This window comes from Cebus imitator, unplaced genomic scaffold, assembly GCF_001604975.1.
Source record: "Cebus imitator isolate Cc_AM_T3 unplaced genomic scaffold, Cebus_imitator-1.0 Scaffold271, whole genome shotgun sequence".
NCBI classification, from domain to species: domain Eukaryota; kingdom Metazoa; phylum Chordata; class Mammalia; order Primates; family Cebidae; genus Cebus; species Cebus imitator.
Window position 1 is genome coordinate 2,561,731 of NW_016107586.1, and position 17,702 is coordinate 2,579,432.

At 48.1% G+C, this 17,702-nt stretch overlaps 1 protein-coding gene across 1 annotated transcript in view; it reads left to right on the forward strand.

Annotated features, from left to right (window-relative positions):
• COL17A1 (collagen type XVII alpha 1 chain) overlaps window positions 1–17,702 on the forward strand; it is a 55,079-nt gene that overhangs the window by 19,694 nt on the left and 17,683 nt on the right. The window contains exons 10-28 of the mRNA XM_017500821.2: window positions 2,751–2,909; window positions 3,685–3,756; window positions 5,183–5,254; window positions 6,052–6,120; window positions 7,201–7,362; window positions 7,764–7,844; window positions 9,722–9,766; window positions 10,723–10,920; window positions 11,554–11,775; window positions 12,141–12,170; window positions 12,535–12,561; window positions 13,415–13,441; window positions 13,551–13,613; window positions 14,404–14,508; window positions 15,344–15,406; window positions 16,046–16,081; window positions 16,662–16,715; window positions 16,908–16,943; window positions 17,461–17,496. Of these exons, the coding sequence (XP_017356310.1) occupies window positions 2,751–2,909; window positions 3,685–3,756; window positions 5,183–5,254; window positions 6,052–6,120; window positions 7,201–7,362; window positions 7,764–7,844; window positions 9,722–9,766; window positions 10,723–10,920; window positions 11,554–11,775; window positions 12,141–12,170; window positions 12,535–12,561; window positions 13,415–13,441; window positions 13,551–13,613; window positions 14,404–14,508; window positions 15,344–15,406; window positions 16,046–16,081; window positions 16,662–16,715; window positions 16,908–16,943; window positions 17,461–17,496 (1,557 nt within the window). The remainder of the gene's footprint in view (window positions 1–2,750; window positions 2,910–3,684; window positions 3,757–5,182; window positions 5,255–6,051; window positions 6,121–7,200; window positions 7,363–7,763; window positions 7,845–9,721; window positions 9,767–10,722; window positions 10,921–11,553; window positions 11,776–12,140; window positions 12,171–12,534; window positions 12,562–13,414; window positions 13,442–13,550; window positions 13,614–14,403; window positions 14,509–15,343; window positions 15,407–16,045; window positions 16,082–16,661; window positions 16,716–16,907; window positions 16,944–17,460; window positions 17,497–17,702) is intronic.

Consider the following 17,702-nt stretch of genomic DNA (forward strand, 5'->3'; position numbering starts at 1 on the left):
TTTTAATCCCTGAGCCTCTGCAGAAACACAGAGGGAGTCTCCTCTTTTTCTTGTTGGATCTTGAATGCTTTAGAGACATTCTGTGTCCTTGGAGTGGACTCTTTAATCTCTTTAATTATTCGTTCCCTTAGGTCCTGCATTTGGGCCAATCTTTAGGGTTATTGTTATTCCATCTGGGATCTGCATTTGGGAATTTCTGCTCAGCTAGCAGGACTCCTTGCCTGAGGATGCTGCCTCTTCCAAACGCTCATGGCTGCCCTTTTAATTATTCCCCTCTCTTCCCCAATAAACAGAATACTTGTGATTCACATCATCTTAGCCCAAGTACAAAAATTGGGTCCTAAAAATTGATCTAGCTGCTTTGCTAAACTGAGGGGATTTTCCAAAAGTAGCCTTATTTCCTGTTTAAAATTCCTAACCTCAGTACTTGTTAGAGGCACACTCACAAATCCAACTCCTCCCTGTCCCAGGGGGACTTCTTTAAAAGGGTACATATTAGACATCTGCTGTTTAGAAGGAATAGGGAAATTCTCAATGTCCTTCTTACATTGTTCTCTTTCCTCAAGTTTGGATAAGGATTTTAGGGAGCATTGGTTTTAGCTTCTCTATGACCCCCAGATTCCTCCTCCTTCAGCCTTCTTGTTGCCCCCTGATCTTCCTCTCCTCTACTTTGTGAGATGTAAGGTGGGGGCAAGCATGTTAGGGGATCCCAGGGCTTTTTATTGAGCAAAGGCTTTTTACTATGCTCCTTTTTTTTCTTCTTTCATTGGGAACATGGGGGTTAATTTACTAATTTAACAAAGAGTATAACCCATCTCCTCTTGTGAGGATGGGGTTTTATTATTCACATAGAGAATTAAAGCTTGGCACACCCAATCCTCATTTGAGCCAAACTTAGGCCAAAAGACCAAAGGCTGACAAATGGGCTCTTTAGGCCAGATAAAACAGTAATACTTTATCATTTTTTGCTTTTCCTTGTCCCTAGTTCGAGGGTTATCCCTTAAAAACCTGCAGTATTTTGTCTAATGGACTCTTTGGGAGAATGTTAGAAGGGGTCTTTTTAGTTCCCTCTTGTGTTGGGTAGGGGCTTTAGGTGATTTTTTTAGGGTTGTCTTACTGCATTTTGTTGCATCCCATAATGCATTGCAATCCTAGTTGGCTTAGGGTTCTTCAAGTATTTGACTTATGACCTAAGTAGCTGGGCAAACTGATAAGAACAGACAAAATGAGCTATTTTGCAGTCTAGTAAACTTTTATCTTAGACTAAACTTCTTTGGTTTGAGTGGGGGAAACTAAGAGCAGGGGACGCTGGCAGAGAAGGGAGAGGCTGGGAAGTAGGCATTAGCGATCCAAGCAAGGGCCTAGTATATGCTGTTTCTTCTGTAGTTTGCTGACCTAAGCTAATTTAAGGCACTTTGTTTTGGAAATGGACCACTGTATACATTATTTCTTTCAGGAGGGAAGGGAACAAGGTGGCAGATCTATGCTGACTTGGGGATTCAACCACGCTTTGGCAGGCCTTTCAGGCTTTGCCAAAGACCTTGCAAAGTCCTGAGCATCTGCTCTTCAAGCAGTGAAAAATGTGGGCTGTACCTATCCTACCCCTCACTGGTCACCCATTCCACATACTTGCTGTAGCCCAGCCCTAAATCCTAGAGATTCTTTCCCAGGAGAGTATGTTGGCCAGGCTCCCCAAATGAAGAATATTGGGGAAATTTGTAGAGTTTTCATTCATTTATTCAATGACTATTTATTAAATGTCTCCTCTATGCCAAGCACCAGGCATTGAGGAAAAGCAATGGACAAGAGAGACACAGTCGCTGCCCTTGTGGACAGTGGGTCTCTGAAGGAAGTCAGAAAACCAACATGTCCCAGTTGAGTGGGATGAGTATCATTCAGTTGTTCCATATTTTGCGGCCCCCAAGTGCAAGGTAGGTTCTATGGGAGGTAGAAATATACATTAGCAAAGCTGTGGCAGGAGATGAGGGAAAGAGCCAGATCTACTATGATAGGAAACTTCCCTCCCATTCACTACTGGAGAAAAGCCTAGAGATGGTGATCTTTCTTGTTTTTTACCCTAAAACCAAAACCTCAGGGCACATTCTGACCTGCATGGCTGGCTCCCTCTCACAGGCAAATTAGCAGAACTGGCCCCAAATATGAAAAAGCATGAAAATCTCCTCTTGGGGGCACAGTGTTCCTTGTGTCTCGCTGGTCCATAGGAATGTTTAAGGAGGGTAGAACCAGAGAAGGCTGCCATGCATGCAGTGTGGCCCAAGACCAAGGGTTCCCCTGCCCAGGCATGCACCCTGCAGTGGCCATGGTGCCTGGAATTCTACTGAAAGAGGTTCACTTTGGGGTCTTATTTATTGCTCCTGAGAGAACAGTTCCCGCTGTGTCTTTGAAGATGGAGGAGTTGGCAACAGGTGGAGAGGAAGACGGTTGGTGGGACAGCCCACCAGGAGATGGGGAGCCAGGTTTAGAAGGAGAAATGGGTGGACCCCACAGCAAAATCTGGCGACCTCAAATTTCACTAGGAGCCAGCAAAAATTTCTAATCCAAGAGACAGTGTTTTCACCAGCTCTGAGATTTCAGATGGAAACTACCTCAGGTTCCTGGACTGAGAAAGTTCCTGAAATGTGGGACCTTCAATGCCCAAACCAGGAAAATCCCAGCAAAATGACCAGGTTCCCCAGCAGGGAGTGTTGACTTGTCTCTCACCTGGGGTATGTCCACTTGTCTGTTTTCAGTGTCAGGCACCTACGATGCAACGATCCTGGATGCCAACCTTCCCTCCCATGTGTGGTCCTCCACCTTGCCCGCAGGGTCCTCCATGGGGACCTATCACAACAACATGACAACACAGAGCTCGTCCCTCCTCAACACCAATGCCTACTCTGCAGGATCAGGTACATGGTGGGCAGCCCATACCCTCCCCCACCCCTGAACTCGGCATGCCTTTATCCTGGAGCTGAATGACCCCTGGAATGTTTGCCATTCTCAGGGTCTCCTGGAGAGGCTTTCTGTGGCCAAACATCCCAAGAGATTGCTCCTGGAACAATTCAATCTAGAAAGTGTAGGCCGGGTGCAGTGGCTCATGCCTGTGATTCCAGCACTTTGGGAGGTTGAGGCGGGTAGATCATGAGGTCAGGAGTTGAAGACCAGCCTGGCCAAGATAGTGAAACTCTGTTTCTACTAAAAAAAAAAAAAAATACAAACAAACAAAAAAACCTAGAAGGTGTTTCTTCCAGTGTGTCCCCTTTAGAATATATAGCACAATGTATCAGGGAAAATGGAAGGAACACTGAAAATGGATGTAGGAGACCTAATTGCATTTCATATGAATTGATTGTGGGATCTTGAATAAGTCATTTGACTTCTCTGAAATTCCAGGATCATCTCTGTAAAATGGGGTCACTCACAAGAGAGCCTTTGGCTGGATCCACTGTCCACACCAGGTCTGATTGACCTGAGATCACCTATTGGCTGTGACTCAAGGTGCAGTGCAGGCTAGTGTTTGAGTCTCTGCTGCAAGGCAAGAGTCAGTTTTTCCTAAAAACAAAAATTTACCAAAATATAAAAACCCAATCCTGACATTTCTTCTGGTGCTTCCATGATACCCGAATCTCTATCCCTTTCTGGACCAGATGTCCCTCTCATCAGCCTTCCTCCTTGCCCCTGCAGTCTTTGGAGTTCCAAATAACATGGCATCCTGCTCACCCACTTTGCACCCTGGACTCAGTACATCCTCCTCAGGTCAGTGTCACCATCTTGAGATGCCTTTTCTAGGCTATTTGCATAAAAATGTTAGAATACTTTGCCCAAGAGCATGAAGGACTTTCCTCCATGCATACTGCAGCCTAGAAGCAGAGGCCACAGGGCTGCACAGAGCCTGCTCTCAACCACAGGAAGAACTCAGACCCCAAGGGAAAGGTCTCAGGCGAGGGGACATGAGCCCACACAGACATGCGTATTCCAAGGTGGCGCCTTTATATTCTGGAAGAGTTGGAGGATTGGAAAGGAAGGGTCTAACTGAATCATAGTGTAGGACATCTTCAGGGTAAAGGCATTGTTAATTTAGAAGGATTTTACTTCAGATCTTTTTAAGAAAAGTAGTAGTTCATTGAGTAACTACTTTCAGATCTTTCTATAAATATAGCAAGTAGTTTGTTGGAGTAACTACATTGGGGTAAATAATGCTACTGCTTAGCTTCCAATGCAAACATGCAACAATTTAAAAGAAATGTTTATTTGCTATGTTTTCACAAACATCTTAAGAGCCTATATGTAAATGTTACCATCCTACATCTTTTCTTTTTAAAGGAGTCTGCCTTCTCCCTGCGATATTGTGACAAATATCATGATGTGGGCCTTGTTTGTTTGATTGACTGATATAGTTGCAAGTACAAGTTTTGCATTCAGATTTTCAGCACCTTCCTCTGATTGATTAGAGGCCCACCAAATCCGGAAGACATTGACTACATGTTTTATTTTTTCTGCCTTTGCTATTTTGCTTTGCAAAGTCCTGATAAAACCAGGTCCCAAGGCTGATATCAAATCCTTGATCTTGTGCCCGAAATACTAGATAGGCTGGAACAACAGAAGCTGTTGGCCAGGAGGAATACGCTTCTGCACATTGTTGAAAACAAACAAGCAATCAAATAAACAAGGCGCCTTGGAAATCATAGTTGAGGTGGGGGAGTTTTATGTGTTTGTGTCAGGAGAAGGAAGAGCTAACGGGAATACTAGGAGTTTGCCAAGTTAGTGCCTCTCAGCACCCACGGTGTCTGTGTCCATATCCCACATTTACAGTTCCCACACTGTGCACCAAGGCACCCCAGGGTGTCAGAGGAAACAGGGAACCCCTACGATATTTTTAAATTTTGAGAGATCTGTCAGCAACATCTGTCAGACCCTGTGTGAACCACTGCTTTTAAGTTGCATGTACCTAACTATGTGATAAGTGGAATTATTCGTAATTTTTGGCCTGGAGTAGGTAGGTGGGGGCATTAACCAAATTACTGTATTACAAAAGAGTATGGAAACTGAGGAAGTTTGGGAATCTCTGTCATCAGTAAAAACATTGATCATAAAAGTGGTTTAGGGACTCTGGGGGGCCCTCTTAAGCCAGGGTGCATCCCCTGTGCACCCTGTACTCACCTGCCCTCTGTTGCTTTCACAGTATTTGGCATGCAGAACAATCTGGCCCCCAGCTCGACTACCCTGTCCCATGGCACCACCACTACTTCCACAGGTCAGTAGGCTAGGGTTGGAGCTTAGGGGCTGGGACGTGACACCTCTTTGCAGCTACAACTTATTGAATTAAAAGATCCAAAATGTCCCTGAAAATCGGTTGACCTTTCCTGCCAAAGAAACAGCATCCCCTGCCCTTACCTGGAGAGGTCAATCTTGATCATTAGCTGGCACAGACATGAGTCAGGCACCCAGGGAAGGCTGTCCTGTCAACAGCATCACCTTGTGAGGTATCACTTGTCTGTTCCTGTGTCTCTCACAGCCAAACTGGTCAGGTTGGTGGTCTTGCCAGCTCACTGCTATCCTTGACAGCCCACTGTCACTGCAAATCAATCATCTGGTTGATTTGATGGTGCACCCCTTACAGGTTGCTGCTACTGTGCAAATCTGGGGGTGGGTGGGGACACGAAACCTAGGTCATCCTTTGCCCCCAACTTACCTGCTACTTAATTGGAGGAGAAAGTCTAACACGCATGAGACAATGAGAGGCTCTGTAAGACAATGGGAATAAGTGATAAGCTGTGCAGAGCAGGTGTTAAGGGCTGCAGGAGTTCAGGAGGGAAGGAGATGCATCAGGTCTAGGAGGACTTCCTGGAGGTGGCTAGAAGGATTAAGAGGATTATACCCAAGAATGTTCCTTCTAAACCCTCATTGCTCTCCCCATGGCTGGAGAGAGTTGATTCATCATCTGCTTTTCACTGGAGGGGGTTGGGGGCATCTCTCTGCCAGAGCTGACCAGGTTTCTCCTGAGTCATCTGGAACCATCTTCCCATGCTGACCCAGTTTCCTTTCTTGCAGCATATGGGGTGAAGAAAAACATGCCCCAGAGCCCTGCGGCTGTGAACACTGGCGTTTCCACCTCTGCTGGTGAGTGCTGCTCCCAGCTGCCAGGGGTCAGGCTGGTGCACAGAGAGGATTACTGTGCAGTACACGTGGTATACTGGAAAAGGAAATAGCACCCATGATTGGTCTTAGGCCTACAAATGCAACTTGCCCCAAGGGCCTCTTGGATATTTCCGTGAGTGAATAAAGATGAACGTCCTATCTGAAGGAGACAGGAAGCTCCACCCTCCATATCTGCCTTGGGCCAGGCACTTGCACATTAGCCACTGAACTTTTTTGGAAGCCGTTGGCCTTCACCTGTTATGAGCAGTCCATAGAGCCCTCCGAAGCTGCTGGCTACTTTCTATAGTAGCTGATTCTACTTTCTATAGAATCTATATCAACTTTGTCCACATAATTCGGCTTCCGTTGCTCTAATCCTGGAGTGTGTTGTCTTCCATTCGACAATTCATTTATTGGAAAGCCTTTACTGAGCACCTTCTTTGTGTCAGATGGACACTGTTCTAGGTGCTCACAGTACAGCAGTAAACACGACAGGACAGATTCCTGCCTTCACTAAGCTGACATTAGTGGTGGAGGCAGATGACAAACACACAAAGTATGCAAGACAATTACAGAAAAGGACAGAGATTTTTAAGGACAGCAGTAAGTGATGTGGTAGAGACAGGAGTGTGTGTATGAGGGTGAAGTGCTTTAGATGGGGTGTTCAGGAAAAGTCTCCCCAAGAAGGCAACACTTAAGACCTGGAGAATAAAAATGAACCCAAGTTAGTTAAGAAAGGACTTACCTGACTATGGAGACTTTTACACATTCAATAAAGATCCTATAATCTCCAGGAGGGGAGGCAGCCCCATAAGACAGCCATCCAGAGCTTCTTATATTGACCCAAACTCTTGGTGGCCAGGCCCAGCCAGGCATAGAGGGTGTCCTTGGTCCTCAAGATGCTTCATAGCAACCACTGTCAGCAAGAACAGGAGACTCTCATACACACCTGCTAATTTAACCACCCCACCCCACTTCTTTTTTCTTCTCCTTCCTCTTCTTGTCTTTTCTCCCCTCTCTCGGCACATGTCCTTCCTTCTCTCCCATTGTCTTCCTCCCTAGCCTGCACCACAAGCATGCAGAATGATGACCTTTTGCCCAAGGACTGCAAGTTCCTGATCCTAGAGAAAGACAACACACCTGCCAAGAAGGAGATGGAGCTGCTGATCATGACCAAGGACAGTGGGAAGGTCTTTACGGCCTCACCAGCCAGCATCACTACAAGTGCGTCAGAGCCTGTGTGACTTGGGTTTCAGAAGAAAGGCAAATAGTGTAGGAGACCAAATGTCCTAGCAAGGTGATTTGGGACCCTGTGAGTCAGGAAACCATGGCCATCCCATTCTAATGAAAAGCACCTGTCTGAATGACATGTTCCAGGTCTTCCTTGAATGCAGATGAGCTGAGAAAATTCAGGCAAAGAGCTCTCAGAGAGGCATTTGGTCGACAGCAAGTCTAAGCACAAACACAGATCAGGGAAGATGAACCCTGGAAAAGAGGGGCTCTTTTTAATCAGGCTAACCTTAACCTTACTAAGCAGGGTAGTGGGCAGGGGCAGGGTAGAACATGGGACAAAATTCAGAGGTTGAGAAGAAAATATGCCAGGTTATAATGGGTTCTGTGCACAGCTTCTTTTTCAGAAGACACCCTAAAAAAAGAAAAGCAAGCTGCCTACAATGCTGACTCAGGCCTAAAAGCTGAAGCTAATGGTAAGAACAAATACGATTGTTGTCTACCTTGACTTCAGCCAGGCCACATTTCATTTACTTGTCTTTGAAGACCTTGCTAATCAAAGTGTGGTACATGGGCCAGTAGCATCGGTCATACCTGGGAGCCTGTTGGAAAAGCAGGGTCTCAGCTTTAGCTCAGATCTGCTGAGTCAGAAGCTGCATTTTAACAAGATTCCTAGGTGATTCACGTGTGCACACGTGATTCACACGTGCACAGGCTTTTTAAGCAAAAGCCTGCCTCTGCCATGTCCATAGTGGTGTTTACTCATTTTATTTATCTCTATCATCTTTCAGAACTAATAGAAAAATGCTTTTCAAAGCACTTGTTAGCTTTATTTTTTTTTCTTCCCAAACATCTGCATTCTTTGTCTGATAACCACATTTCTTCACAATGCCCTGTAAGACTGTCTCCAAATCCCTGATTTCAGGGATGTCAGTAAAGGAAGGAAAATGTTAAGTCATAGAACATTTTTAAATAAATGCAAATTAAATAAGTTATCACTTTAACAAGGTAAGAGATTGGAACCTGACTCTGAGTCTTTAAAGTTAGCAGTTCCTGACATTTTAAGGTAGGTCTAGGGCTGTGGAATCAAAAGATCCTTTTCAGAATCTGATGAAAGGTAAGAACAAATCAGCCAGTAAATTCCACATATGCCTACACACATTTAACTTTCTTCCTTTTTCTTTGTTTATTATTATTATTTTTTGAGACAGAGTCTTGTTCTGTTGCCTAGGCTGGAGTGCAGTGGCACAGTCTCGGCTCACTGCAGCCTCTGCCTCCCGGATTCAAATGGTTCTCCTGCCTCAGTCTCCCAAGTAGCTGGGACTACAGGTGCATACCACCACATCTGGCTAATTTTTTTATATTTTTAGTAGAGATGGGGTTTCACTATGTTGGTCAGGCTGGTCTCAAACTCCTGACCTCGTGATCCGCCTGCCTCAGCCTCCCAAAGTGCTGGAATTACAGGCGTGAGCCACCATGCCTGGCCTAACCACTCAACTTTCAAATAGCATCACAGACTCAGGAGCAATCATCCTCCAAGCTTGGCCTTCTCATTCCCAATTCCTTCCACCTCAGGTCAGGAACTTGGTGTTCAGAGTCCCTTAACCAAGAAATCAGAGTCATTTCTCACAACCACACTTATTGTTTGAATCCAAATGGCACCTGTAACCTGGTCTTCCAAAAATGTTTTGAGGTGTAAAGGTTTAAGGTCATAAGAGAATTAAAACATGGTGCTTTCTTCCACCATTAATTGTTTGCCAAGCCGTGTCTTCATGGATGCAATTATTGCAAATATCAGATTAGTGAGGACTGAGCTGCTAGATGTTACTGCATGTCATTGTTCTGCAGAGTGTCTGGGGGTCTTCTTTACTTAAATCCTTACCCAGAATCAACATGAGGGGCATTCTTGTGGGCTCCTCCAGTTTACTGTTTATTTTTAACATGAAAGCAAGTTTACTAAGAAAGTAAACCAGGCTCAGTGGCTCACGCCTGTAATCCCAGCACTTTGGGAGGCCAAGGTGGGTGGATCATGAGGTTAGGAGATCGAGGCCAGCCTGGTCAACATGGTGAAACCCCATCTCTACTAAAAATACAAAAATTAGCTGGGTGTGGTGGTGGGCATCTGTAGTCCCAGCTAATGAAGAGGCTGAGGCAGGAGAATCACTTGAACCCGGTTGCAGTGAGCCGAGATCGCACCATTGCACTCCAGCCTGGGTGACAGAGCGAGACTTCGTTTCAAAAAAAAAAAAAAGAAAGAAAGTAAAGGATGAAAAAAAAATGGCTACTCCATAGGCAGAGCAGTCAGCTCCTCCTGTTTAAAAGCTCAAGTCAAAACCTGTGTTTGTCCTTTCAGGAGACCTGAAGACTGTGTCCACAAAGGGCAAGACCAGCACTGCAGGTAAGTGAGAACAGCGAACCGTGCAGTAACAGGATCCATTGGGGCTGCTTATGGCTAATGCACCAGATGATAGTCCCTTGCCTGGAAGCAGTGCACAGAAGTCACCAGACTCTAAAGAGTTTCCCTAAAGGCTCAGAAGGGAGCAGGGTGGGGGACAGGGGGGTGGCAGGCTGTGGGTCAGAGGTGACTGCAGAAGGAGCTTAGCTCAGGGGATGGAGCTAACAGGCCCCCCCCACCAATTAACGCTTGCTAATTAGTTTGTCGCCCCAACATAACAGGACGACTGACTGTATCTTTACACAGCAGTTCGAGATGAGACTAAGCCTTGCATGCCTCCAGCCCCTCAGCCTTTCCTCATTTCCTCCCACTGCCTTGTGATAGAAGCAGGTCCTTACCACCCCATTTTAGAGAACTAAAAACACTTTTCATTATAAAAAATTGTTTTAATTCACTGGGGACCCATGAAGTGCTGAGTGTAATTCTAGGTACTGTGAGCATTGCAAAGAAAGCACTGTGTGAACTGAGGCATGGCGATGGCAATGCTTTAGGTTTGGGCCCAATCAGATGCAGATCAATGCCATATTCATAATAAAGATGTTTAAGCCTCGTGCTGTGCTGTTGGCTCCTCTGCTATTTTACATGCCTTGTCTCATTTCATTCAACAACCTTCCAGGAAGTAGGCAATCTTTTAACCCCATGTTATAAAAAAGGAAACAAAGGTGACTTGACCTTCTCAGGGTCACACAGCTGGAGTCCAGGATTGCCAGATTTCTGGTCAGCACCAGCCAGGCCCTGTGCTCAGTCCAGGAGCCAACCCTGTCCTGTGTGGATCAGCTCAGGAACTTGAAAGCCCCCAGCACAGTCACTCAGGCCAGAAAGTCACCAAAAGTCAGAGAATCTAGATGGAAAAGGCAGGAGCTACCTGCATTTGCTTCATTTTCCCTGTCCTTCCACAGATATCCACAGCTACGGCAGCGGAGGTGGTGGTGGCCACGGAAGAGGTGGCGGTGTTGGTGGCGCTGGTGGCGGCCCATGGGGAGCGGCGCCAGCCTGGTGCCCCTGCAGATCCTGCTGCAGCTGGTGGAAGTGGCTCCTGGGCCTGCTGCTCACCTGGCTGCTGCTCCTGGGGCTGCTCTTCGGCCTCATTGCTCTGGGTATGTGGCGAAGGCAGCAGGGCAGCCTGTGTGGTAAGAGGCAGGCTGGCCACACTGCCTTTCAGAAGGGCAGGAATCTGAGTGGGCCCAGATGTTAGGGGTGAGGGGACCTGAACACATTGGTATAGACCCTTGTTACCACAGATGAGGAAACCAAGGCCCCAGGAGGTACCTGGACAAGGGCACACTGCCATTTAGTGGTGGAGCTGAATTTGGATGGAGCACCTGATGCCCAGCCCCACCCTCGCTGTACCTGTAGGCCCCGCTCTAAGCACCTGGCTGCCCTTAGTAACAACGTCAGGACTTTCTTAGCCTTTTTGCCTTTTGCCGTTTCCAAGCAGCCTTATCTAGTTCTATCAGCTCTCACACCACCTTCCAGGGAGAGTGACGACAAGCTTGGTCACACAGTTCAGATGATACTGACTTCCAGGCCAGGTTTCTTTAAGGCTCTGCTGTGATGGTGAGCAGCTAATCCTGCTGGTGGCCATGGCAGATCGTCTCTGCATGAGTATTCCAGTGTGAAGAAGCCACCACAGGCCGCTGCGCCCTGTGTCAGGCTCCCTACGAGGAGCGAGTGTGTGGAAGGCGAAGGATGGGGCCTTTGGTGACTCAGTCTGTGTCCATTTGTTGCAGCGGAGGAGGTGAGAAGGCTGAAGGCCCGTGTGGACGAGCTGGAGAGGATCAGGAACAGCAAGCTGTCCTACGTGGATAGGCTGGTGAGAGACAGCAAGGACGGCCTCCAGGGCATAGCACCTGCAGTAGGAGCAGATCTGGACAAAATTGGCCTGGACAGCGAAAGCCAGGAGGCGCTCTGGTTGTTCGTGAGGAAAAAACTGATGACAGAACAGGAAAATGGTGAGAGCATGGCCGGGCACAGGGCCAGCTCCCCTGAGTTCCTTTCTTCTTTGCATCTGTGTGACATGTGTGCATGCGTTATGGGCGCCATCATCCAGCCCACTCTCAGCCTCTCTCCTCCTCCTCCGATCCTCTCAATAACTCTGAGAAGTAGGTGGGACCAAGACTGTGGTCCCACTTTACTCCCGGGAAAACTGAGTTCTGGAAAAAAGAATTGCCCAAGATCATTGGACTAGCCAAATTTAGAATATGATCTCTAGTCTTTGCCTCAGTTTCTTCCTCCCATACCATGATCCCCTTATTGTGTGTGTGTGTGTGAGGGACATGAGATGTGAAGCTGACCCAGGATTTCCTTTCTCTTGCAGGAAATCTCCGAGGAAGCCCTGGCCCTAAAGGTATCGCTGTGGATTGAGCCTTGTCCCTGCCTTCATTTCCTGCAGTTGGAAATGAATTTTCTGGGTGGATTGGAAACCTTTTTCTTTTTTCTAAATGGAAGATGAATAGCTGAATGATCTTATGGTATCTGTTGGGAGGACTGAGAACTGGTTTTAGAGTCAGAAAGTCTTAGATAAGGCAGCATCTAAGAAAAGCCCAGCAATGAGCCCAAGTGACATAGACAGACTGGGAGGGACTCACACCGCACATTTCCTCACCTTGAAATACAGTTTAAGTCTTGTCAAATGGTTTTAAAATACAAGGCAGAATATGGCCTTTGGGTTCTTGCCCTGTCTCACAGTTTTCATGTATTTCTGGTTTCAGGTGACATGGGAAGCCAAGGCCCTAAAGGTAATTATAACATGGACATTTTTACCTTAAATATTAGCAAGCATTAATTGCTTTAAACAATCAGCAAGTTTCGGAAAACCCACCCTGCACTCCAAGAAGTAATTTGGCAACAGTTGGGACAGGCGTGTGGGGAGGACTGGGAAGGTCCCAGTCCAAGGGACCTTTGGCTGAACACAGAGCAGCTCTCCTTGGTCCAGCTGAACTGGGATTGGTGAGCTTCTGCGTGCACAGGAATCTCCAAAAGAGTCTGGGCCCCATTCTCAGAGCCTCTGACTCAGAAGGTGTGGGTATGGGCTGGAGTCTTTTATCTTAGTCATCCTCAGTGATTCTGCAGCTAGAAGAATACTAAGTACCAAATTCAAGATGACAGGATCTCCCCCATTCTGCAGCCCCCTCTCACTTCCTAGGTGACCCTGGGGCAGGAAGTCAGCTCCTCCACTTTGGGGCCCTCCAAGTCTCTTCTTTCCATTCAGATCCTTGCCACCCACGCCCTTGCATATACCTGGGTCATTGTCCCAGCCCTCCTTCCCCAAGGCTGTAGCCTGCACACCCCTCCTGACCATGTTGGGGATGGGGACGGATGCTGCCAGAGTGCCTGAACCTGCAGTTGTCAGGTAAAATACAGGACTCCCAGTTAACTTTGCAGATAAACAACAAACAATTTTTCACTATAACTTGTCCCAAATATTTCATGGGACATACTTATAACTAAAAATATGTGTTTTTTGGTAACTGGACATTTGCATTTTTCTTTGCTAGTTTGGCAACCCTACCCGAATCCCACTAGTGACTTCTTTGGGGAATTGGGAATAGTCCTCTGGCTGACCTCTCTCTTTTGCCTTTGTTCCTGCAGGAGATCGAGGGTTCCCTGGCACTCCAGGTATGTACTCTCTGATGATCTCCAGGGCTGCTGGTGTTGCAGCTGCTCAGTCCTAGCTGATGTCTTCTGGGAGGGAAACAGGGACTGAGATACCCTTCTGTGTCCACAGGTATCCCTGGGCCCTTGGGCCACCCAGGTCCAGAAGGACCAAAGGGTCAAAAAGGCAGCGTGGGTAAGAACACTTTTTTTCTTTACTCATTTATTCCTCATTCTTTCATTCATTTAGTAAACATTCATTTAGTAAACATTCATTAAGTGCCTGCTGTATGCAAGGCCTTGTTTCAGGCTCTGGAGAGACATCAGTGAAGCAAACAGAGAAACCCTGCTGTTGTGGAGCTGACATTTGGGCTGGGGAGAAAGACAATAACTGTGATAAATAGTGAAGTCTATAGCAGGTTAGGGGGTGATGCATGACATGGGAAAGACAGAGCCTGGGGGGACTTTGGGAATGAGATCTGAGGAGCATAATTTTACACAGGGAAGCCAAGGAAGGCCTCCCCGAGAGGTCGCCATTTGAGCAAATATTTGAAGGACAAGAAGGAGCCAGGCAGGGGAGATCTAGGGAAAACATTCCAGGCAGAGGGAGAAGCCAAGGCCAAGGCCCCAGGGCAATTTTTAAGGAGCATGAGGAAGGAGGAGACCTCTGAGCTGGAAAGTCTAAAGGGATGGGTAGAGAGGAGGCAGGCTGTGTGGGGCCTCACAGGCCAGTGTAAGGACTTTGGCTTTGACTGTGGGTGAGTTGAGAGGCCATGTGCAGGTTTGGGGCAGAGGTAGAACATGATCTACTCACATTTTCAAAGGATCACTCTGGCTTCCGGGTTGAGCCAAGGCTGTGGGGTCCGGGGAGAAACAAGGAGGCCAGGGAAGGGCTCCAGGCAAGCGTTTGCCGTGGGAGACTGCCTGTGGAGCCCTTAGCTGGGACACAGGATCATAACTCGGAGGCTGGCCATCCCTGTTTTTAGGAGATCCCGGCATGGAAGGCCCCATGGGCCAGAGAGGGCGAGAAGGCCCCATGGGACCTCGCGGTGAGCCAGGGCCTCCTGGGTTTGGAGAGAAAGGGGAAACAGGTAAGAGGCAATTCCTTCACCGGCAGAGTCAGCTACGCCTGTGCTTCCTTCTCTCTGTCAACACTCGTCCCTCCTTCATTCCATCTCTCTGTCTCCCTCCTTCCTGCATTTGCTGAGTGTCCAGTCTAAGTCAGGGTCTGTGCTAGGCCCTGCCGAGACAGCAGGCTAATGCTGGGCCTGGGCTGGGTTGTGGGGCCAGGCCTAGGGCTGAGGACTCATCTGCCATGCCTGGAATCCACAGAGAAAGTGGTCACAGGAGCAGCGGCCTTCCCGGAGTTGAGTAGTGAGGAGAGTGAGGAGTCAGGCCAAGGTGGGGCTCAGGGGGCCGGGGCAGGACCGAGCAGAGTTCACTGTGAGGCAGAGTGGGGCACAGGCCTTTGAGCCTCTCCTGGCTGGAAGGAGGCCAAGAGGGAGGTGGGAAAGGCCCCAGACATAGGTCCAGTGCTAGAGGGGCTGGGGAAGGTGTTGCAATTTCATCCTTAACTATGAGACTGCTTTTGTCAGGGGAAACCAAGGCAGATACCAGAAACCCTCCCAATGCTAACAGACTGTGAGCAGGAAGCTTTCTTTTTAGTTTTACTTTCTCTTTAAAATACTGCTTAACTAGAGAATAAAATGTATTCAGTGCCTACTAGGTGCCAGACTTCATATACTATAAAGTCTCTGGTGGTAGGAACTGAAGGAGTTTTGCTGCTAAGTGGCCTCACTGGGGCACCAAATGGATCCAAGACCACTAGCAGGGTGGGAAGCATCCCCTCCAAATGGCAGTGCCAGGATAGGGGGGCTGTCACACTGGGGCCTCTCCCAAAGTACTCATCCCTCCATTTCTCCACAGGGGCTGCTGGTGAACCAGGTCCTCACGGCCCACCTGGTGTCCCAGGTTCTGTGGGTCCCAAAGGTAAGTCCAGTGTGCATGAAGGAATCAGTTTGCCAGAGGGGAAGCCACATTCTGGATGGATCACAGAGAAGCAGGCCCTGGGACCCCAGACAGCCCTAACCCCCTGGCCCAGGCCTGTGCAGGAGTGGTGGGTGGGTCTAAAGAGCATCCCCCAACAAAGCAGTCCCTGGGGAGTCAAGATCAGGGCTGTAAGTTTAGCCCCATAATGGGCTTGGGGCTATGTTTCCATCTCTCTTCAATGGCCCTGTTATGTGATCCCTAAGCGGGTAGATGGATCATTCAGGAAATCAGAAATTAGACCATTTCCTTGACTGACTGTGGCCTAGGTGCACACATCAAAAGTAACATGTCTGGGCAACCCAGGGAGAATGGGTCCCTTCTCAAAGCCCAAATGTTCTATAGCCTCAGCCCAAATGTTCTACTCTGACCAGGAAAGAGCAAAGGTCATTTGATCTCACCCAGCTGCAGCCCCCTCCCTAAGGAGGACATGCACTGGGGTCACTCCTGGCCTGCAATGCACACTCACACAGCCCTCACCTGGAAGACAGTGTCCCCAACCCCCACCTGCCCTGCTCTGGGGCCAGATATCCCTGCCTGTACCTGCCCCTCTGCTGATCGCCGTCTCATCCTCCTTCTCAGGTTCCAGCGGCTCTCCTGGCCCACAGGGACCCCCAGGTCAGTGTGCTGCTTCTTGTAAATGGGTTCTGTTTCTGGAGCAAAGGTGGCAATGTTAAAAGGAAAACCAAATATTTTTAAAGCAAAAGAAGCAATTATAAATCTAGCCTCTTAGAGATACAGAATTCAAATCTGCATATGTGTCCCCTCTGGCAGAGGTTGGCCTCCCTGATGGGTCCTGTCCAGATCCCTTCTGACCTGGCTTTGGACCTGAGACCCTCCAGCAGCTTCAGCAGTGGAAGTCCCCATTCTGTCTTCATCTGAGCAAGCACCTGCCTCTGTCTTGTCCCCTATGGGCCACAGAGCTTGTCCTGCTGTCTTGAGAATCTTGAGCTATGGCCAATGCCTCTGCCAAGGCTCTACAATGTGTTCCAATGCCTGTTCATCAGCAGGGGCAAGGAACCTGGGCCAAAATGACTTAGCCAGGACTTGGGAAGGAGTCCATGGGAAGCATCCTTTGACTTTCACTTTAGGGTGTGTGCACGTGTGTGCCTGTATGTGTGCATGTGTGTGCATACATGTCTAATCATTCCAAAGCTAGGGATACTCATCTGCGTGTATGGTTTCTTCTGCTGGGCAGGTCCTGTAGGTCTCCAAGGGCTCCAAGGTGAAGTGGGACTTCCTGGTGTCAAAGGTAAGCTGAAGGGAGATCTGGGAGGGACAGTGAGGATCTGATGGACAGAGCCCACAGCCTATGCAGGCCGACAAGTGTCAGAGGGGAAGGTGAAGTCAGGATTGGGGGAGCCTGTCTTCAGAGACAGACATTGCCTCTTCCTGGTTGTCCCCTGCAGGGCATTTTACACCAAGGTGTCCATTTCCTTTTTAGGTGACAAAGGACCGATGGGACCACCAGGACCTAAAGGTACATCACTCACTGCTGCTTGGTCATTACTAGGGCCTGCCTCACTCCTACAAGCCCAGATGGGACCCTTACTACAGGGTCAGAGGGTGCACAAGACCTTGGCTGCGGACCCTGGAATGAGAGGGATCCAATATCTCATTCTAATTCAACCTCTCAGATAGGGAAACTGAGGCACAAAGAGGGGAAACCAAGCACTAACATCCCCTTAAGTTCTGAGGTGGTAAGTGGCTCTCAAGGTGGTAAGGCTACAGCATTCCAAGGCATCTGTCCTCTTGTGTCCATGGCACCAAGTTGCAACAGCAGGGGCTGGGGGCTCAGTTTGTGGGTGGGTCCTGACTCTGCCAAAGATCAGATGTGCTCCTTTGGCTGCATTAATGCTGTGTCCTCACCAACATCCGCTGGCAGGAGTTCAGAGATACAGTGAGGACTATCCTGCAGCTGGGGACCCTGCTATTGGGTGAGATTGTTTTCTTTGCTCACAACAGTGGTTTTCTCCCCCTCGCCCTTGTTTATTTAGGTGACCAGGGTGAGAAAGGACCTCGAGGTCTCACAGGTCAGTCTGTCATGAAAATCTACTTTAATCCATCCATGACCTTTGCAAATCCATCCAGAAGTATGAGACAAAATCTGTTTAAAACCCTTCAGGGTACTTGTAATCTAGAAAAAAAAAAAAGCATAAGACAAGAGAAAATAAAGCCTGGAATGGAGGACAAGGAGGTATCCAAATGTATAGTCCAAACAGTAAATGTTTGGAGCAAA